Source organism: Pseudorca crassidens, chromosome 10 (assembly GCF_039906515.1).
Source record: "Pseudorca crassidens isolate mPseCra1 chromosome 10, mPseCra1.hap1, whole genome shotgun sequence".
NCBI classification, from domain to species: Eukaryota; Metazoa; Chordata; class Mammalia; order Artiodactyla; family Delphinidae; genus Pseudorca; species Pseudorca crassidens.
The window spans coordinates 39720777-39743183 of record NC_090305.1 but is presented as its reverse complement, the minus strand read 5'-3'; the positions used below and the strand labels follow the sequence as shown (position 1 = coordinate 39743183).

At 41.0% G+C, this 22407-nt stretch overlaps 1 protein-coding gene across 9 annotated transcripts in view; it reads left to right on the top strand.

The window, feature by feature from the left end:
- Positions 1–22407, top strand: part of ANKS1A (ankyrin repeat and sterile alpha motif domain containing 1A) — a 188735-nt gene that overhangs the window by 55567 nt on the left and 110761 nt on the right. For all 9 annotated transcript variants that reach the window (XM_067753230.1, XM_067753229.1, XM_067753236.1 and 6 more), the window contains exons 2-3: positions 19155–19235; positions 21018–21174. In XM_067753230.1, coding sequence (XP_067609331.1) covers positions 19155–19235; positions 21018–21174 — 238 coding nt within the window. The remainder of the gene's footprint in view (positions 1–19154; positions 19236–21017; positions 21175–22407) is intronic.

The following is a 22407-nucleotide window of genomic DNA, read 5'->3' as shown; positions in this document are numbered from 1 at the left end:
CCACTGGTTCTGTTTTCTGGAGTAGATTGCAGAGAATTGGTATCATTTCTTCAATGTTTCTTAGAATTCACCAATGTGACCATTTGGGCTGGGTACTTTGTGTTTTGTAAGGTTATTAATTATTGATTCAGTTTCTTTAATAGATATAGGCCTATTCAGATGCTGTATTTCTTCTTGTGTGAATTTTGGTAAGAATTAGTTCATTTCATGTAATTTACCAAATTTGTGGGCATATTGTTCATAATATTCTTTTATCTTTTTAAAGTCATGGAATTGGTAGTGATGGCCCCTCTTTCATTTTTGATAGTAGTAATTTGTGTCTTCTCTTTTTTTTTTTTTCCCTTGGTTAGCTCAGCTAGATATTTATCAGTTGTATTGATCTTTCCAAAGAACCAGCTTGGAGTGTGGTATTTTTGGTTCATATTACAGTTTAGAGGCATAATAAGTCTTGGCTTTGAGTCAGTCTCTAAATTTTTGTCAGTAATTGCTAAGCATACGTGTGCACAAAGGCATACATATTAGGAGTCAACACAGAGATATTTGTAGAACTTTTTAGAGTCCATAGACTTTTTAAGGCTTTCATTATTAACAGAATGGTTATATGAAACAATAGCTATTTAAATCAGACTGTTGATTTTGGTAGGTGGTAAATCGAGTAATATAGATTTAAGGGTCAGGCAGAACAAGTTTTCATGCTGGTTCTTCAGGGTAGCTGTGTGTCCTTGGGCAAGTGGCTTCACCTCTTTTTAGTTTCATCTCTCTGAGCATGTTAAAGTTTATAAAATGCAAGTTCTTTTTTTTTTAATCTTAGGTTCTATTTATTTATAAATTTATTTATTTTACTTTTGGCTGCATTGGGTCTTCATTGCTGTGCGTGGGCTTTCTCTAGTGGTGGTGAGCGGGGGTTACTCTTTGTTGCGGTGCGCAGGCTTCTGATTGCGGTGGCTTCTCTTGTTGCGGAGCATGGGCTCTAGGCATGTGGGCTTCCATAGTTGTGGCACAAGGGCTCAGTAATTGTGGCGCGCAGGCTCTAGAGCGCAGGCTCAGTAGCTGTGGCGCATGAGCTTAGTTGCTCCATGGCATGTGGGATCTTCCTGGACCAGGGCTCAAACCCGTGTCCCCTGCATTGACAGGCGGATTCTTAACCACTCTGCCACCAGAGAAGCCCAGAATGCAAGTTCTTATTTCACTATTTAGTATGAAAAATAGAGCAAATACATATTAGGTTTCTAGCATGCTACTTAGCTCATAGTAGACTGTCTGTTGTAGTTATTGTACTAAAAGACAACATCTATTAGACTCATTAAAGGCTTTCTGGATGTCTTCATTTTCTAGGCCATTAGTAGATGATAGGGCTTTTCCTCTTGTTCTTTGATATATGAAGCTGTATTTCTTCCCATATAGAGGTTTTGTTTACTGTAAATGGCGGTCCTCTTGTACATTTAAAATTTGAGAAGCAAAAAGCTATTTGTGGGAAAGCTGTCCAGTTTGGGAAACTTCTTTGTAACCTTCTTGATCAAGTCTTGTATTCCTCAGTTGGTAGATGCTACATGTATGTAGCATGGCCTTGCTTTTTGGCCAGGTGTTTGCTAAGGTTCTTAGTCATCCAAAATGAGTGCTTATTTTTGGATTGACTCCAAGAACAGGATACTGAGTGCCTTTTTGGGAAAGCTAGAAAAGGAATCTGGCAAATAGAGCAGATTTGGGAGGCTGATTAAATATAGATCTCAATAGAGTCTCTGAGAAGGGCTCTGGGATTAAACTAAATCTAAACATATTACAAATAGGGACAAAGAAAGTGAGAAAACTTGGACTTAGTTAAAACCAACTTTTTGTTGTTGTGTGTGTGTGTTTTTTTTCTTTTGTTTTAATTTTCCAAAGTAATACGCCTTGTTCAGCTATTTTTACTAATGGAAGTTGTTACAGTGCTTACTAAATTATGGAGAAATAACTTAAAAAAATTAGTTTAAACAAAAAAGCTTAAGGCAGCAAAATTCAGTCTGTCTAACCTGTAAGTATATATTTTCAAAAATAATTGCCATGTTTCTTTCAAGAACAGGATGTAATTGTTAGAAAGGAAATAATAGAAAATATGAACAGACCAATCACAAGCACTGAAATTGAAACTGTGATTAAAAATCTTCCAACAAACAGAAGCCCAGGACCAGATGGCTTCACAGGCGAAATCTATCAAACATTTAGAGAAGAGCTAACACCTATCCTTCTCAAACTCTTCCAAAATATAGCAAAGGGAGGAACACTCCCAAATTCCTTCTACGAGGCCACCATCACCTTGATACCAAAACCAGACAAGGATGTCACAAAGAAAGAAAACTACAGGCCAATATCACTGATGAACATAGATGCAAAAATCCTCAACAAAATACTAGCAAACAGAATCCAACAGCACCTTAAAAGGATCATACACCATGATCAAGTGGGGTTTATTCCAGGAATGCAAGGATTCTTCAATATACGCAAATCTATCAATGTGATAAACCATATTAACAAATTGAAGGAGAAAAACCATATGATCATCTCAATAGATGCAGAGAAAGCTTTTGACAAAATTCAACACCCATTTATGATAAAAACCCTGCAGAAAGTAGGCATAGAGGGAACTTTCCTCAACATAATAAAGGCCATATATGACAAACCCACAGCCAACATCATCCTCAATGGTGAAAAACTGAAAGCATTTCCACTAAGATCAGGAACAAGACAAGGTTGCCCACTCTCACCACTCTTACTCAACATAGTTTTGGAAGTTTTAGCCACAGCAATCAGAGAAGAAAAGGAAATAAAAGGAATCCAAATCAGAAAAGAAGAAGTAAAGCTGTCACTGTTTGCAGATGACATGATACTATACATAGAGAATCCTAAAGATGCTACCAGAAAACTACTAGAGCTAATCAATGAATTTGGTAAAGTAGCAGGATACAAAATTAATGCACAGAAATCTCTGGCATTCCTATATACTAATGATGAAAAATATGAAAGTGAAATCAAGAAAACACTCCCATTTACCATTGCAACAAACAGAATAAAATATCTAGGAATAAACCTACCTAAGGAGACAAAAGACCTGTATGCAGAAAATTATAAGACATTGATGAAAGAAATTAAAGATGATACAAATAGATGGAGAGCTATACCATGTTCTTGGATTGGAAGAATCAACATTGTGAAAATGACTCTACTACCCAAAGCAATCTATAGATTCAATGCAATCCCTGTCAAACTACCACTGGCATTCTTCACAGAACTAGAACAAAAAATTTCGCAATTTGTATGGAAACACAAAAGACCCCGAATAGCCAAAGCAATCTTGAGAACGAAAAACGGAGCTGGAGGAATCAGGCTCCCTGACTTCAGACTATACTACAAAGCTACAGTAATCAAGACAGTATGGTACTGGCACAAAAACAGAAAGATAGATCAATGGAACAGGATAGAAAGCCCAGAGATAAACCCACGCACATATGGACACCTTATCTTTGATAAAGGTGGCAGGAATGTACAGTGGAGAAAGGACAGCCTCTTCAATAAGTGGTGCTGGGAAAACTGGTCAGGTACATGTAAAAGTATGAGATTAGAACACTCCCTAACACCATACACAAAAATAAGCTCAAAATGGATTAAAGACCTAAATGTAAGGCCAGAAACTATCAAACTCTTAGAGGAAAACATAGGCAGAACACTCTATGACATAAATCACAGCAAGATCCTTTCTGACCCACCTCCTAGAGAAATGGAAATAAAAACAAAAATAAACAAATGGGACCTAATGAAACTTCAAAGCTTTTGCACAGCAAAGGAAACCATAAACAAGACCAAAAGACAGCCCTCAGAATGGGAGAAAATATTTGCAAATGAAGCAACTGACAAAGGATTAATCTCCAAAATTTACAAGCAGCTCATGCAGCTCAGTAACAGAAAAACAAACAACCCAATCCAAAAATGGGCAGAAGACCTAAATAGACATTTCTCCAAAGAAGATACACAGACTGCCAACAAACACATGAAAGAATGCTCAACATCATTAATCATTAGAGAAATGCAAATCAAAACTACAATGAGATATCATCTCCCACCAGTCAGAATGGCCATCATCAAAAAATCTAGAAACAATAAATGCTGGAGAGGGTGTGGAGAAAAGGGAACACTCTTGCACTGCTGGTGGGAATGTGAATTGGTACAGCCACTATGGAGAACAGTATGGAGGTTCCTTAAAAAACTACAAATAGAACTACCATATGATCCAGCAATCCCACTACTGGGCATATACCCTGAGAAAACCATAATTCAAAAATAGTCATGTACCAAAATGTTCATTGCAGCTCTATTTACAATAGCTCGGAGATGGAAACAACCTAAGTGCCCATCATCGGATGAATGGATAAAGAAGATGTGGCACATATATACAATGGAGTATTACTCAGCCATAGAAAGAAACGAAATTGGGCTATTTGTAATGAGGTGGATAGACCTAGAGTCTGTCATACAGAGTGAAGTAAGTCAGAAAGAAAAAGACAAATACCGTATGCTAACACATATATATGGAATTTAAGGGAAAAAAACGTCATGAAGAACCTAGGGGTAAGACAGGAATAAAGACGCAGACCTACTCGAGAACGGACTTGAGGATATGGGGAGGGGGAAGGGTGAGCTGTGACAGGGCGAGAGAGAGTCATGGACATATACACACTAACAAACGTAAGGTAGATAGCTAGTGGGAAGCAGCTGCATGGCACAGGGATATTGGCTCGGTGCTTTGTGACCGCCTGGAGGGGTGGGATAGGGAGGGTGGGAGGGAGGGAGTTGCAAGAGGGAAGACATATGGGAACATATGTTTAAGTATGACTGATTCACTTTGTTATAAAGCAGAAACTAACACACCATTGTAAAGCAATTATACCCCAATAAAGATGTTAAAAAAAAATAATTATTGCCATGTTTCTTTCAAGAACAGGATGTAATTGTTAGAAAGGAAATAATCTGCTTGCAGAAGTCACCTTGGCTACACAGAACTAAAGCAGAGAGGAGGTTCTTAATAAAATGATTCTGAGAAGGGGGTGGTTACTTGTATCATAGCGGTCTTGCTTCAGAGTAAACGATGGTGCTTGAATCAGAAGTCTTTTGCTGTGGACTAGTTGCCTGGCATGGCAAGGGTTCGCTGCAGGTGGGGGATCACTTGCTGCATTTTGGAAAGAGTGTATTTTGATTTTGTCAATGGAAGAAGATACTTAAGGCAGTCAAGATCATTTTGGAGGTTATTTCAGGCATAAGGCAGTGATTTTGGAAATGAAAAGGAAGGGACAAATTTGTGAACTGTTTTAGAATGTAGACTATCTGGGATTTGGTAACCCCCTGTTGACTCTTTCACCTCCCTAATCTCACCATCACTTAAACTAGCAGTAGGTCACCATTTTGTACAATTCCTATAATGTGTTCTAAAGTCCACCAGCCTTTGAAATCACTGACCTATTTGGTACCCTCGCCTGGGGACTGCTACTGCTGTCATTTGGGCAAGCTTGTTCTTAAGCCTCTGTAATTGAAGAGCTCCATTCAGAAGCAAATGGGAATAATTGATTTTCATCCTCCAGAGGCTGGAAAAATCAGAGACCACAGGAGGGTTTTTAAAAAGGAGACCAAACCCAGAAATAAATTTACTCCAGAACCCCTTCTTAAAAGAACTCTCTTAAGAATCTTGTAACTGGAAGCCCATCTCTCTGGAATAGATCTGGCTCGACTTTTAAAAAAAAAAAAGAAAAAGTGGGTGTGTGTGCTGTTAAAGGAAAAATTGTTCTGACACTTGTTAAAAGAGTAAGGAAGATTTTCAGACTAGTGCAGTAGGAGTATTGCCATAGGGGAGAGAAACCAGGCTCATCTTCGTATACAACAAGGACCAGTGGGGATTTTTGGCCAAAGAGGAGGGTGAGTGAGTCAGTGGATGGAAAATTTCTAAGAGGAGACATCAAGGATAGGGGGATTCTTGCTAAACTGACCTAACAGGATTCTTGCTATAGGCAGGCCAAGGACTTAGACATCAAAGAGGGGGGATGAGGAACTGGATCAGATATCAAGGGTGGGAGAACTCTTGATAAACGTACTTAACAGAATTCTTGCTAAAACTGGGCTGAGCAGGTCAAAGATAGGATGGGGACCAAAGTCAAGGCCTAGTTGAAAAGAGTGTTCAGAGGAGCCTGACTAAAATTTGGTCAAGGAGAGGGTGTGTGTGTGTGTGTGTGTGTGTGTGTGTGTGTGTGTGTGTGTGTGTGTGTGTGTGTGTGTGTGTGTGTGTGTGTTTTATTTGAAAAGTAATACATGCCTCACCCCTAGAACAAATCAGTCTCAACAGTTTGGTATATAGCCTTCCATATGTTAGTATAGGCTTAGAAAAATACACTGTTCTTACAGAAATGAGATCATACTCTACATACTGTTATGCAGGTGCATTTCCCACTTCATATATCTTCCACGTTTTTTCATGTCAGCACATATACACTGGTCTCATTCTTTAGAATACTTTGCTTCACTTTAGATATTGATGCCAAACCCTTATATTTTAAATTCCAGTTTATAATTTTTTTCACATACGTTATCCCATTTATTCCATAAAACAACTCTCTCAGGGTAGGGATAGGACAAGTGACATGTCTACTTTATATAAAGTTTAGATGATCTACTAGAGATTTTGTAGCTAATACAATGTGTCAAATCCAGGATTCACTCATATGGGTCAGTTGCATGTGTGAAAAAAAAATTAGATCTTTGACATTCAGTTTACAAATTAGCAACATTCAGAATACTATTTTTGTTGTGATGCTTGGGACATTTAGGAAATATATGTGGTGTGTATTGGACCTAGAATCTGATAATAAATTTCATTTGAGGTGTACATCACTTTTACATTATTAATTTCTATCTTGAAATTTTGTTATTTTAATTTCCTTAAAACAACAAAATAATCATCTTTAAATACTTTAAGATTAAATGAATTCAGTCAGCTTGTAGCTTTCATTATAATGTTGATGCTTTCAGTAGTTACCTTAAGTAACAAGATTTGTCAGCTAATTGGATTTCTGGAAATGTTAATAGGAGTCTTTTGGTTAACTACCTCTATTCATTTCCCTCTGGGACCCGGTTCCTACCTAGAATATAGTGCCTCTCTTTCAAAACTCTTTATTGGTTTCCTATAACCCTGGAGAGAAAAAAAATGAGTAAGACAGAATGAATGAGGGGCGGGGAATGTGAAGCAGGGTGGAAGTGAAAGTGTATGAGCTGTGGGAAATTCATCTTATTCAGGAATGAGAAAAAACAGCTGAGAGAGTGGTTTTCAAGAAGTTGTATATAGCACAGTGTTAAGATTTTGGAGTTAAACCAGTGTCACCCATTCCAGCTCTGTGACTCTGGTTAAGTTATTCATCCCCATACTTGTCAGTTTCCTAGGGTTCTGGTGAGAAGTAAACAGTGAGTTGTTTAATCCACTTAAAGTATACTTGGCTCATAGCAAACATTTAATATTGGCTGTTATTTCCAAGCCGTTTAGACTCAAAATACCAAGAAAAGGGTCTCAAAGTCTGGATGGAGTAAAGTGACCATATAATTTATTGTCCAGGCCAGGATCCTGTTAATAATTATGCTGGGACAACAGATATAAGCCAGGATTTATGGTTTCCCTAAGTTGGAGGCATCTTTGCCCCCAAATGTGACTGATTAAGGCATCTTGCCTTCCTACCCAGCTCAGTTAAGCCTGTGGACTTTGACAAGCCAAGGAGCAAATCATTCTTAAAAGCTTTTCTGCGTGAGCGCGCACACACACACACACACACACACACACACACACACACACACTCTCTCTCTCTCTCTCTCTCTCTCTCTCTCTCTCTCTGTCATATACTCACTGAACAATAGAAGAAACCTTGCTTTTTCTTTCCAGGTAACATGTTACCTTAGAATATGAATCTGCACATATATTTAGACAAATCTGTACATTATTTTTTACTCAAAAAATAACTTGACAGGATATTTGAGTTCTTAGAAATAGTTTCCATAATCTAAAAAAGTAATTCACCATAGCCATCTTTAAATAGCTAGGCCCCCTCATGCTTTTATGTGTAGATTTCTCTTACCTGTGTAGATTTCTCACACCTTTATGTGTAGATTTCTCTTACTGCATGTGCCCGGTGCAGTGCTTTCTTGACAGTGAGGATAGGGTGGTAAACATAACATATTCCGATCTGCCCGGAAGTTGCTTGTGGTCTAGTGAGAAAGGCAATCAAATAATGACAAATACAGAGCTCTGAACTGAGATCATTGTCATCAAGGCAGAGTACAAGGAGCTCTACAAGTAGCTCATGAAGAGCCCTGCCTGGCCTGGGGAGGAAAGGAAAGAGTTCCCTGAGGAGGAGAGCTTTGCTCAATGCTGAAGGGGAGTTGAAGAGGCAGGATGGAATGGGGGGTTGGGGAGGAGGCAGCAGGGAGCCTGACCTTCTAGGAAAGAAGAGCCTGCATTAGGAGTGCAGAAAACTAGGAAGTGTTTGCTCTTAAAAGATCACCTTGGCTGCAGTGTGATCACACACCCTTCCCCCCGGTTGCAGAGCCCTTTCATCCCTTTCTCTTGAGAACGGATGCCATTCATCCGAGCAGTAACCCGTGTTCCCTTCGCATTTGCAGTTATTTTATAGCACGAATCTCACTGCATTATAATTTTTTGCTTCTATGCCTCTGAGGTTCTTTAGGGCAGTGGCTTGGTCTTATTTATTATAAGGAACCCAGAATAGCACAGTGGCTTTTCCACTCCTTCCCTCTCCCCACAAATATTTGACTATTTACTCTGTGCCCTGTACTGTGTGCTTGCATGTTTGGGAAGGTGGTACAAGATAGGCACGGTCCCTGCTATCATGGAGCATGCGGTGTGACAGGAGTCAGAATTTTGAACTCTGGAGACCATTTTCATGCAGTTCAGCACTTCTGTGACTTTTCCTGCTGTTGCGGAACAGAAACAGTGAATGCTGGAGTGTTCAGAAGCCAGGCTAAGGTAAATTGAATCAAATAAAAGATAAGGGCCCCCAAAGTAATAGCGTAAATGGTGAGGGAAATATGGCTTGTAAAAATGTGATTATACATTATTCCTCATGACTGCATTGCAGTAAGAGCAGCGCGATCCCGCGGTGGTATCATGTCTCAGGTTGTCATATCCATGTCCATGTTGAGACTGTGCTCCCTCTTGCCACCATTCCCATTCCCCCTTCCCCTTACCGGCATTGATAGGGAGGCAGTGATTGAAAATAGCAGTTACTGGCGTGAATGTACAAGGTTTCTAACAGTCCCTGCTCTCCAGGAACTTGCTGGTTTGTGTGTATTTGTGGGGGGCGGAGGGGTGGGTATTGTGTGTGCACAGATTACTGACTAGAAACAGAAGACCCTTGTTCTTGGCAGGAGAGGGGAGAGCTCCTTGCTGGCTTTGTGGAAAAAGGGGGCCATCCTTCCAAGTTTTTTGTGAGTTGTGTCACCTGTGAGGTTAAAATGGGGTGTTGCCTTTCCACTGTGTTTCTCTCTCATAAGAGAGTAAACCCTTCAAAGTCACTGCCTTTTGTCACATGTTTGAAACACAAAACTCATGGCCACAAAAGCCAAGGTGACCGGAAATATACATTTCATAGTTGACAAGGACTTGTCTAGCCTGACGTGTTGTGTCAGAATCGTCTCTGCACCATCCTTACCAGGGGGCATTTGTACACACCTGAGTTCTTTTCTGGGAAAGCAGCCACTTCTAGCTCTTAGCTCTGAGCTTCAGGTGTTTCCTCCATATTTCTGATTATTATGCTTATGTTGCTGTTTCTTGATTTAAAAATTTTACACATTCTCTCTCAGTCTTTGTTATGGAAGAGCAGAGTTTAGCTTTCTTGCACTCTCTCGGTCCACTGCCTCCCCCTTCATCCTTCAGATATATCACAATTTTTAGTTACATCAGTATCTAATGTTTATATTATTATGCTATTAGTATTATTCACCTGCTGAACCAATTAATATACTCCAATCCTTTTTTTTTTTCTCGTTCTGCCTCTCTTGTTGGTTTTCTGAGTTTCCTATGTCCAGCTCACCCTTAATCCCCAGACTAAAACCATACTTTTTAAATCCCTAAATATTCTTTTCCACATTCCAGGCAGACCCATCAGTTGATCTTGTCAGTTTCATTTTCTCCCACAGATGCCAAAGCCCTGCATCCTCCAGCGATGGTTGGGTATTTCTGAGGCTTGCTGTACACTTGATTCCCTTTGCCTTTTTTTGTCCCGTTTCCTGGATACCTGTCTTCTTCTCTCTTGGTTTGCTCGTTTATTTGGTAGAGCATATCCTCCAGTCACTTCCTGATAAAAGGGTGTGTGGGAGGTAAAATTTAAGACTCTGCATGTCTAAAAATATCTTTATTCTCTGTTTATACTTGACTGATTCTTTGTCTGCTGTAGAATTCTAGGTTGGAAATCATTTCACCTTCGAATTTTGAAAGCGTTGCTCCTTTGTCTTATGGCTTACAGAAACGAAAGCCATAAGACTTTTTGAAAGTCTTGAAATTATTGCAAATTCTGATGCCAGTCAGTCCTTTGTATATGAACTGTTTTTCCTCTCTGGAGACTGTATTCTCTTTATCCCATGTATTCTGAAATTTCACAGTGTGCCTTGGGATGGGTCTTTTTAAAAATTATTTATTGTACTAAGTATAAGATGGACTCTTTGAACTGGAAGTTCATATCCTTCAGTTCTAGGAAAATTTATTTCTTTGATAATTTTCTCCTCTCTTTCTTTCTCTGGAACTCTTGGTCCTCTAATTTTCTTATCTTTTCTCTGGAATTTCCTATCTCTTTTTTGGTTCCACTTTCTGAAGGATTTACTGAACTTTATCATCTAGCTCTTTATTTATATTTCTACTTAATTTTTTTAAAAAATTATTTTATTTATTTATTTTTGGCTGCATTGGGTCTTTGTTGCTGTGCACAGGCTTTCTTTAGTTGCAGTGAGCGGGGGCTACTCTTCATTGCAGTGGGCGGGCTTCTCATTGTGGTGGCTCCTCTTGTTGCAGAGCACGGGCTCTAGGCGCACGGGCTTCAGTAGTTGTGGCACGTGGGCTTCCGTAGTTGTGGCACATGGGCTCAGTAGTTGTGGCTCACAGGCTCTAGAGCGCAGGCTCAGTAGTTGTGGCTCATGGGCTTAGTTGCTTCACGGCATGTGGGATCTTCCCGGACCAGGGCTCGAACCCATGTCCCCTGCATTGGCAGGCGGATTCTTAACCACTGTGCCACCAGGGAAGTCCCACTACTATAATTTTTTAATTTCCAAAAGCTTTACACTGATTGTTCTAATTTTTTCTAATCCAGTTCTTGTGTGATAATAGGTTTTTTGGGTTGAAGTTTTATTTGGTTCCTTAGAGTCCCTTTATTCTGTTTGTTTCGTGCTCTCTCTTTTCATGTTGAATGCTTTCCTCAAATGTATGGTGATCCTTGGTTGTCATTTTAATTTAAAAGTGAGACACCAAAAAAGCCGATTGGATGGTCTGTATAGAGGTGGGATGAACTTGTCAGGGATGGGTTTTATATGCTCTATCTAGGGTGTTTGGGCAGGAATCCACCTGCTTTGTTGGGGAATCCCTGAAAGTCAGCATCTATTGAACCGTTCTGTGGAGTCATTTGGTTTCTACAGGAAAAAATATTCTAACCTTCTGTTTGCAAGTGGAGGGTAGGGCTCTTAGCATTTTGGGAGCCAAGTGAGTGAGCAGGTCTGGAACCTCGTCCTTCAGGATGTAAACTTCCTTTTAGGGCCTTTGTTTTCGGTACAGTGCCTCTTCCTAACTTCTGCTGTTCCTAAAGTCCCTGGGTTTAGAGCCCACCTGGTTCAGTTTCTACGCAAAATAAATCCACCTTCTCCTGCCTGGCTGCAGGGGTAATAGTCTACTGGCTGCCCTGGATGTGACCGGAGACCTAGTGGGCTAATGCTGCTGCATACAGAATTTGTACCAAGTCCTCGTTTTCAGCCCCTCCTCATCTCTGGTCTCCTGTGCCACCAGGTACTTCTAATCACTGACCCTTCCCAGGGTGCTTGTGTGAATTGGCATCCCCTTCCCTGGATGCAGGGGTTCACTTTCTCAGCTTTGCTAATTTATCTACTTTTCATCTTCCAAAAATGTTGACATTTTATGTTCATTGTTATCCTTCTCGTATTCTTTTTTTGTTTGTTTTTACTCTCATTTTAGTGGGTTTCAGGATTGATCAGAAATAAAAATACATGTTCAGTTTTTCCCAGTCAACTAGAATTCCTTTGGCATTGTTTTGGGGGTTTCTTGTCTGATCGTTTCATGTCTGTAAGTTGTGTCTTTCTCCAAAGATCACAAGCTTCTTTGACAATGGGAATGGTTTCCTAGACTCCTTATTATCTCTCCTTTTACGCTCAACAGTTAATTATGTAGAAAGCATTTTAGTAAGGATGTGTCAAATTCATTTGAGTAAGATGAAGTCTTTTTAAAATTAGACTGACTTTGGACAGTGCTTCCTTCTGTTGGAAAACTGCCAGTCCTTCCTGAGGTTCAGAGATAAATCTGCCTTTGCAAGGATAACTAAAAGAGGAAAACAGAGAAGGCCTTTGGCAGAAAAAGGCTGATGAGGCAAACTCCTGTTTAGACCTTAATGATTTAATGAAGAATTGATGGAGAGCTGCCCAGAACCTCTCTTCCCCCTCAAGTTTGTTGCCGTTGCTCCCTCTTCACAGGGTCAGTGATGGAGCAGGCCCTTTTCCGACTTGGTGTTCTGAGAGTCTTTGACTTCCTAAGAACTAATGCAGGAGGAGACCCACAGAGCTCCAAGTTTTTTTAAAAATAAATTTATTTATTTATATTTGGCTGCATTGGCTTTCTGTTGCTGCTCGCGGGCTTTCTCTAGTTGCGGCAAGTGGGGGCTACTCATTGTGATATGGGCTGGTGGCTTCTCTTGTTGTGGAGCACGGGCTCTAGGCATGTGGGCTCAGTAGTTGTGGCTCATGGGCTCTAGAGCGCAGGCTCAGTAGTTGTGGCGCACAGGCTTAGTTGCTCCGTGGCATGTGGGATCTTCCCGGACCAGGGCTCGAACCTGTGTCCCCTGCACTGGCAGGCAGATTCTTAACCACTGAGGCACCAGGGAAGTCCCTCCAAGTTGTTTTGTCTCAACAGTTAAGGTCAAGAGCCTGAATAAACTAGAAGGAATATGCATTAGAAGTCAGACGTGGGATTTTGTTTCAGTTCCACGTTAATTAGCTATATGACAATCAGTAAGTCATTTGGACTTCAGTTTTCTTACCTGTAAGATGGAAATAACAACATGTATTCCCTACTTTATAATATCGTTGTAAGGGCAACATCCATGTTTGTCAACATTTGAGCATTGTCATTTTAAACTAACCATGTAACCATGGTATTCCAGACCCTCATCTGCCTACTGACTGGACATCTACACATGGGAGTCCAAATTCATTTCAGCCTCAACTAATCCAAAACAAAACTCCCTGTGCCTCCTCCCCTCCCCTGCCTAATACTGCCACAATCACAAAACAAAGCAACACGGGTTTTCCTCCTCAAATTACTCTCTCATTAGCCACTGAATTGTTCACACACACCCGCCCCCGCCCAATTTGGTCACCAGATCCTGTCTTTTCTATTGAATCTATCCTTTTTTCTCAGCGCTCCTTATCACTGCCTTTGTTCAGGTTCTTACTTCATGCCTGAATTGCTAACTTGTAGCTGGGCTCCCTGGATCTAGTCACACACTTCTTCCAGTCTATCGTCTATACAAATGCTTAGCATAATGATTTTTTTTTCAAATTCGGAAATATTTAAAACCATCAACAGTATGGTGAATAACAAATTCCCACTTCCCAGCTGTCAACAGAAGGATTTTTGTAAAACTTACATCTGATCATTCCCTGCTTGAAACTTTCGGTGGCCCACGGGACCCTTCATGACCTGGCTCTGCCTGCCTCTCCATCCTCGCATTCACCATCACGCTCCAGCCACTCACAGGTACTTGCACTTGCCCCAGTTTGCTGGGACTACTCAGGAGACCTTGAATTTGGGCGTTTCCTCCTTGTTTCTCCTGCCTGGCTGATTCCATCTAAGCTTTAAAGGCTCAGCTTAAGTGTCTCGTCTGTCTGCAAAGCCTCCCTTATTCCCATTTCCCCGTGAGCTATGCTTTGCATACTTCCCAGAATTCACGCAGTGTATCGTCATTTGTTTACTTGTCTGACTTCCCCACTCTCCTCAAGGGTGGAGACTATAACTTTCTGGCGTATGGAAGATAGTGCCTAAACATTTATTCAGTTGAACTGGATTGGACACTCTGCCAGCCCATTGAGATGCCATTACTTGTCTGTGTGAAGCAAGCAGTTAGGTAACCGGACAACATGAAGCAAGCTTGCTGACAGCTAAGAGCCACTGTAGGATATCGTTTAGTCCTGATCCCACAGAGTAGTCACAGATGAAAGTGGACTGGCCACTTTGGTTCCAACTTACGGTTCTTCTGTCTCTGTGTTTTATGTAAAGATATCTCAGATACAGTATGCTTACATGTCCCATCAAGAGATTGTTGCCATTTTTAATGGATAGAGAGTAGCAGGTTCGTTACGCTACACAGAGATCATGTCACACTGGGGTCGCAGGTTAGGAAAAACCGAATGTTAGAAGTTGCAAACTGGTAGCCCTGGGCAGTTCCTTGCACAGTGCTGTGCTCTTGGAAACATGAAGGAGTCCCTTAAAGGGCTTAAAATATATAGTATGGAAGCGCAGCATAAAGAATTCACTGTGGTCCAAGGTCAAATGTAATCAGTGCTGTGGTGATGGTGCACTAAATGTTTAGGGATCTCCTGTACCTTTCTTTTTCTTTTCCTGGTTCTCTTGGTGCTCTGTGCTCTGCTTTTGTTTGTCAGTGATCAGCCCTTTGGTACTTACTGCTTTAGAGAAACCTAATAGGACAGCTGTGATAGGGAGGGAGGCCTAGATTGTAAATAGCTCTTTTCTTGGGCTGCCAAAAAGGAAGAAACTTGGGTGGAGGGGGATGTTACTACCATCCTGTCTGAAGCTAAGATTCCAAGCAGAGAGATGACAGTTCTCTATCTTCATTTAGGTTTTATTTAATATATTCCCCATTCTCCCAAATTTTTCCCCATGAGCATTTAGAAGAAATGCTAGTTAGAGCAAAAGGAGGGGGAAAGGCCTTACCCAGTTGGGAAAGTTGCAGCTTTATGCAGGAAAGTGCTTATCTTTCTGCCTTGTCTTTTCTAATTGTTTTGAGGTAGTTTTAGTGCTGGTATGGGATATCCAAACTTAATCACCTCTAAACCGGAGACATGGAGGTAAAAGTTAGAAAATGACAGAGAGCTTGCTCAGTTCTGCCTTTTTGTTAAAAGCAAGGGCAGTTTAAACCTCAGTTTTAAGGTTACTTTGGGACCTGGATTGAGATGGTTGAAGAGGTAGCAGATTCCTAATGCAGTACTAGGAGCTGACAGACCTGAGCTCCCAGCTGCTTTAACCAGTGTTACTATTCCCTTTTTCCCAACTCCTCTTGTTTATTCCAGTCATCTTGCTATTGTGTGCGACCTTGTATGACTGCATCTTCACTTCATCTTGTCATCCGGTTAGATCACAAAGTCCCTGTTTGGCCAAAGGCCAAGAGCACCATAAATGGGAGCTTTGGATCTGCCACTGATTTGGCTTGTAATTTGGGGCAAATAATTTGTTTTTGGGTTTTAGTGTCACCTAGTTTATAATAGAATGATGATTTTTTGTCTTGTGGGGCAATTTGAAACTAAGTATGAAAATTGTACCTCCTAGATTTTCCAGATCTGTTTCACTTTCCATCGTTCTATTCATTGTCAGGCATAGGTATATTATTTTTGGTTTAGGAAATGAGGTATAAATGTGACAAAGAGATCATTGCTTTTAACTCTTTGTTTGAAAGGTGCTATAGGAATCCCAGCTTAATGGAGGATGGGGACACCAGGAAGAAACTCAGGCTCCTGACCTTGTCACCAGCTTCCTTAGTTGACAAGGAACAAATAATGTAGCTGTCAGTACACATGTCCTCTCTTTTCACTTAAAATTTATCTTAAGCTTTTAAGCCAAATACCTACATGCTTATTAAAGTGACCCATGTCACACATATACAACCATTTATTATTAACATTTCATTTTTTTCTCTTCTTTTCCCTGTACATAGGTTCCTTCCCCTCTTTAAAAAAAAATTCTAAAAAGACTACTGCATGAATGTATTCTCACTGTGTTTTACATAGTGTGGTAGAATACAGAGCAGAACGTGAAAGTCCCCCTTCACCACTCTGTGGTGCCCCCGCGACACACGCTTCCTTCCCCAGAGGGAACCACTGTCAACACTGGATGAGCATGCTTCCCATCGCCATCCAAGGGGGTGTGTGTGTGCGTGTGTGTGTGTGTGCATGTGTGTACTTATAAAATGAGGGCTCATCTTTTGAATATTATACAATGACTTCTTTTTTTTCACTTTACTGTAACACAGCATATCTTATAAAATCTTTCCACGTCAGGACAAATAAGTCCACCTTGTTTTCTTTCCTTTGTTGTTGTTGTTAACTGTTACATAATAATTCATTTTATTGGGGTACCTGGTATTTAACTCCCTACCTATAGGTGGACGTTAAGTTTGTAGTTCTTACTCTTACAGTGGATCAGTCCTAACAAGGATGTGTCTTTGTGCGCGTGTACAAGCGTTTCCGTTGGATAGTGCCTGACGTGGAAATGCTGGCCCAGAGTGAATGCCTATTTTTGGTTTTGGTGGGTGCTGCCGAATTGTCTTCCCAGAGGAATTCCCCAATTTAAACTCATACCAGTGGTGTTTAAGAGTGTTTGTTTCCCTGATCTTTACAAGCGTTTTATAACGTCATCATTTTCATTTTTGTCAGTCTGATAGGTGAAAAGTGGTATGTGATTATTTTAATTGGCATTCTTCTAGGTTGTGTTTCTGTAGATATAGCCTTGTCTGATTTCTGCCTTTTAGGAATCCCTCAACATTGCCAGTTACTTGATAACATTTTTTCTTATTTTCTTAGGCTGAATCTCTCTATTTTATGTCCATCAATTATCTGTGGTGTAGGGTGGGAATCGTTTCACTTCATACAACTTTAGACAGGAGATGGGGTAAACTTGTGCACTCAATTTACAATCCTGATAAATGTCTCTCATATATATTTTTTCTCTACAATATTTACAATTTTCTTTCTTTTTTCTCCTTAGCATTACATTGTAACCTCTATTCTGTCTTATTACACAGCAATATAAATAGTATATAATATTCTATCTGTCTCCACCTTAGTTATCATAGTCATTTCTCTGTTGATGAACTTTTAGGCTATTTCTAAAGTTTTATTGTTACAAATAATGCTGCTTCCAACATCTGTGTATAAAGGCTCTGGGCCCAGATGGTTTTACTGGTGATTATAATTTTAGTGCTCTATGTCAGTGATTCCGGAATATAGAAATGTGTAGATAGCTGCTCAGGTGATCTGTGACTTAAACCTAATACTGATATCACCCAATAATGATAGCACAAAAAGCAAAAACTTTAGACCAGCTTCCTTTATGAATGAAGATGTGAAAATGCTAAGTAAAATACTCTCAAGTAGAAGTCACTGATATGGCCCTAATGGATAATGGCCAAATAAGGTTTACTCCAGGAATGAAAGAATGGCTCAACATTAAGAAAGCTATTGATAGGGCTTCCCTGGTAGCACAGTGGTTGAGAGTCCACCTGCCGATGCAGGGGACACGGGTTCGTGCCCCGGTCCTGGAGGATCCCACATGCCGTGGAGTGGCTGGGCCTATGAGCCATGGCCGCTGAGCCTGCGCGTCCGGAGCCTGTGCTCCATGGCGGGGGAGGCCACAGCAGTGAGAGGCCCGCGCACCGCAAAAAAAAAAAAAAAAAAATTAGTTGGTTCACTGTGAAAAACTATGATATTATCCATAGATGCAAAAACGTATTTAAATTAAACAGTATTTCTAATACATTTAAAAAGGAAAAAAATAAGATACTTCCTTTACATGTTACAGAGTGTCTACCTCAGACTAACTGCCAATAGCATTAGCAGGACAAAACAAGGCTGCCCTCTACTACTTAATAGTATTTTAGAGGCTCTGGCCAATGTAGTAAGGATGAAACAGAAGTCAGAATTAAGGCTTTGAGGATTAAATGAGATGACATTTCAACCGTCTTAGTCTGATATTTCTGATTCAAATAAGGCACTCAAATTGTAGATTCTGTTGTTATTCTTTTTATTACCAATAAGACATATTCACAAAGGAAAGACAGAATTGTCCCTTGCATTTTAACACATGTATCCTGGTGCTTTTATGAATGTGGGTTCTTTGATCTTGGTCCTTGTGGTTGAATGATCCTGATTATCTGGTCTAGAGTTTCTCTCAAGACTTCAGTCACCAGGAGTAGAGGTGGGTACTCAGTACCTGTAACTGACTGAACGGTTTGGTTCAGTGATTTTTTAAAATTTTTGGCTGCATTGGGTCTTCGTTGTGGTATGTGGGCTTCTCATTGCGGTGGCTTCTCTTGTTGTAGAGCATGGGCTCTAGGCGTGCAGGCTTCATAGTTGTGGCACGCGGGCTCTAGAGCGCAGGCTCAGTAGTTGTGGCACACAGTCTTACTTGCTCCACAGCATGTGGGATCTTCCCGGACCAGGGATCGAACCAGTGTCCCCTGCATTGGTAGGCTCATTCTTAACCACTGCGCCACCAGGGAAGTCCCTGGTTCAGTGATATTTTTGATGACCTTTCAACGAGCTGTTCTTACAATCCTGACAGTATTCAGAGACACGAGTCCCAGACTGAGTGAGTAATAAAGTTACCAATGAGGAGAATGATACAGGAAAACAAGCTCTGAAATGATGACACCGTTGTCTTGATACTTGACTCCTTGTTCAGCACCCCATTGTGTACCCTCAGTGCTGTGCATTTCTGTAGTAAATAGCTGCTTTCTTTTATCAGGAGTCATGTGGAAGTAACCCGTTTGGTTAACCACCACACAGAATTCTTTTCCAGGCAGCTAGATGTCTCTAAATTTGGTTTGTGACTTCAGTCTTTTTTTTTCCCCCTATAGCATCTGGAGAGGGCCAAATGTGAACTGTGTTGACAGCACTGGGTATACACCTCTGCACCATGCTGCTTTGAATGGCCATAAGTAAGTATTAACGTGCTACATTCCTGCCCCACTCTTCAGAACCCAGGCCTTCAGATTGTCTTTTTAAATTTTTTCCTTCTGTAAAGGTGTACAAAGCAGGGATGCTGAAGAACAGAGAAAAACTAAATTTAGTCCGTCCAGAATTCTTGAGTCTCTCTTTAGTGTATAATATAAACATCCTTCCCCACCCCACTCCCAAAATAACTTTAACCAAAGGTTAAGTTTTACCTTTCTTCTGCTTATTCTCTTCCCCTTTGAAATGGGGCAGTGCCTTGCAATGATCTGGATATGAAGCTCAAATGTGGGGCAGCCAGAACATAATGGTGCTGGATGATGTATTATGTAACCAGTCCCTTTATAAACTGAAAATAGATCGAGTGGTCATGAGAAACTTTCTTTCTGTTGACTTTATCTTTCTGCTTGCCACTCTTTCCTCATAAAATTAGCCTTGTCCACAACAAGAACCATTTTTAAGGGGAAAAATAAATAAATAATATGGCCTATTTAATTCCCTTGAGTATAGAGAGGTTATCAGGAATTTGTGATTTGTGTGGGGTTTGTCTGGGAAGTTTTCTGGAGAAGGTGTGCTTTGGCAAGGGGGTGGGTGGTGGTTTGAGAGAAGGCACAGGTTTCAGTGGTTTGGCAGCTTGAAGAGGGCGCTGCCCTTCAAGTGAGGTAGAATGGCAAGGCTCAGAGCAGGAGCAGGCCGAGTGGTGGAGTACAGAGCGTAGATTTGCCAGGAAGAATGAAAACCAGAGGGTAACGGAAGACAGGGCATCGGGGAGTTTGAGGCCTGATACTAAAGGAGATAAGCAGTAGAAGTTTAGTTTTTATGAGGAAGGATTATTGGGACCATTTAGATTTTTCCGAGCGAGAACAGGGCCCTACCACCTCATGGTATTCTGTCTCACTTTTGCAATATTTGGCCCAGCCTAATTGATGCTGATGTGCCGGAAAGAAGCAATGGCTGTTTCCTTCTACATGAAACTTTTCTAAGATATATGGAATGTGATCATTTCCTGTAATGTGGTCTTTTCTATAACCATCTTAGACAAAGCTAACAGAAAATCTGTAGAGACTCCCTCCACCTTAAATGGTGGGGTAACCTGAATTAAAGTGAATCTTTAAATGACTGTAGCTTGTTAGCCAAGTTCATCTCCAGATGCTGTTTTATTTACAGTGGAGATTTTCTTTGACCTCATGTGCGTGGGGATAGTTATACATTTATATCTACTTAATTAGTGGTGTCACCAAGAAGGAAGCCAAGTCCTTCTTTCTGGATGTATCAAGTGATACCATATGCATCTGGCTTATGTTTGCAGCCACTTTAATTCTGCTCTGCCTGTCCGCTTCCAGCTCCCACATCACTAAGTCCTCTGAATAATGTGGTGAATAATGATATTTGTTTTGCATGACTGCTTTTATGTAAATTCTATCCCTGAATGCTGTTTCAACATCACAAACAAGGAAACATTGCAAGGTTTAGACAAGGGGACCAGACGTTTTCAAAATAATGGAAAATAGATGGATTATGTAGAAAGCCCAGATACACCGGGAGGTGATGAGTCAGTGTAGTGTGCCTCAAGATGGCTCAGCTGCTGTCAACAGCTGTACAAGTAGCTCATGGAATAAAAGGAAGAGCTGGGCGGTGAGCTCAGGTAGAGATGGGGAGCCAGGTGAGATAATCTCTGTGAAAGGGCTTTGTGCCAAACAGATGTGCAGAACTGTTAGTACGAAAGACTTGTGGGTTCTGCAAACTCATGATCGATTTTCGCCTTCTAGGGATGTGGTCGAGGTTCTTCTGAGGAACGACGCGCTGACCAACGTGGCTGACTCTAAAGGCTGTTACCCTCTGCACTTGGCAGCCTGGAAAGGAGATGCCCAGATAGTGCGATTGCTCATCCATCAAGGGCCCTCACACACCAAAGTCAATGAACAGGTTGGAGGGAAGGGAAGCTTTCTCCACTCAGCTACAGCCAGACCTTGGCAGCCCCATCACCGTCTCAGTCCCGTAACTCAGATCTCAGGGAACCAGCTCTTCCCTGGCCTAAGGGTGATTCCCCTCTTCCCAGCGCTACTCCTTCTAGTGCGTCAGGGAAACCTTGTACCATGAAGGGTGCATTTCATATGCATTTGAATCATGCAGATTTGGAATAGTACTGTAACAAAGTTATAAATACTCACCTCACGTGCAAGACTGGAAATAATGCAAATCCTGCAAAATTGCCCAGAGTTCATTTCAAACTGGTGGGCTTTTGCCATCAACGTGGCAGTGCAGCTTTAGCTGGTAAACAGAAATACTCCCAGCATGTGTTGGTACTATGTGAACCATGCCATTGTTTTACATGCATCAGAACTTGCAGGAGTGGTGGTACGAGTGCTAGTGCTGAAAAATGAACTCACAAAGCCACGTGAGTGGAGGTCTGAGGTGATTCAGCAGAATGAAGATCATTTCCATGTGTCCTCTAATGTTCATTTACTACTGACCATGCTTTGACAAAGCAGAGAGAATTCTTAAAAAATAAAAAAGGCAGTATTTGAGCAGAAACACCACACACTGGCCATGGATTCAGGTACTCTGAGACTGTACCTTCTCTTCTTTATATTTATTCCTTTGGGAAAGTTATATTTGAATTATGTAAGTTCTAGACAAACCTCTCATAAAATACACCTCCCTGTAGTTTGGATCTGAGATGGTGTCGATTTGCGAGGAGATGGGCCCTCTCTGAATGACAAGCCATTCTCCTGTTGCCATCTCTGCTCTGAACTGAAGTAGATACTTTTCTTATTTGCTTGAAGGAGAGAGATGCTGCCCTTTCTCAGTAAGCTTAGGACTGTTTCACTAGTGACTTTGCTGAGAGGAGATTGTTCAGTCACCTGTAGGATTAGATCAGGGTTATTCCTCAAAAAAATAGGAAACCATTCTTGAAGTCCCCCTGTCAGCAAGACCATGCACATTCTGTTAAGAGCACATTTTTGATTCAGAGAAGGGCAGCTTCACTGTGAGGGGTGAGAAAACTACAGCAGTGCTCCCAGCTCTCTCCACTTGGAGATTGTTTGTGTACAGCTGTTCATCCGCCTCCCTTTCCCCCTTCTGGCTGTATTTTCTGGGTAGGTGAGCAACAGACATTCAAGATCATCAATGAGGATGTTTGTTTTATAACATTAGGAA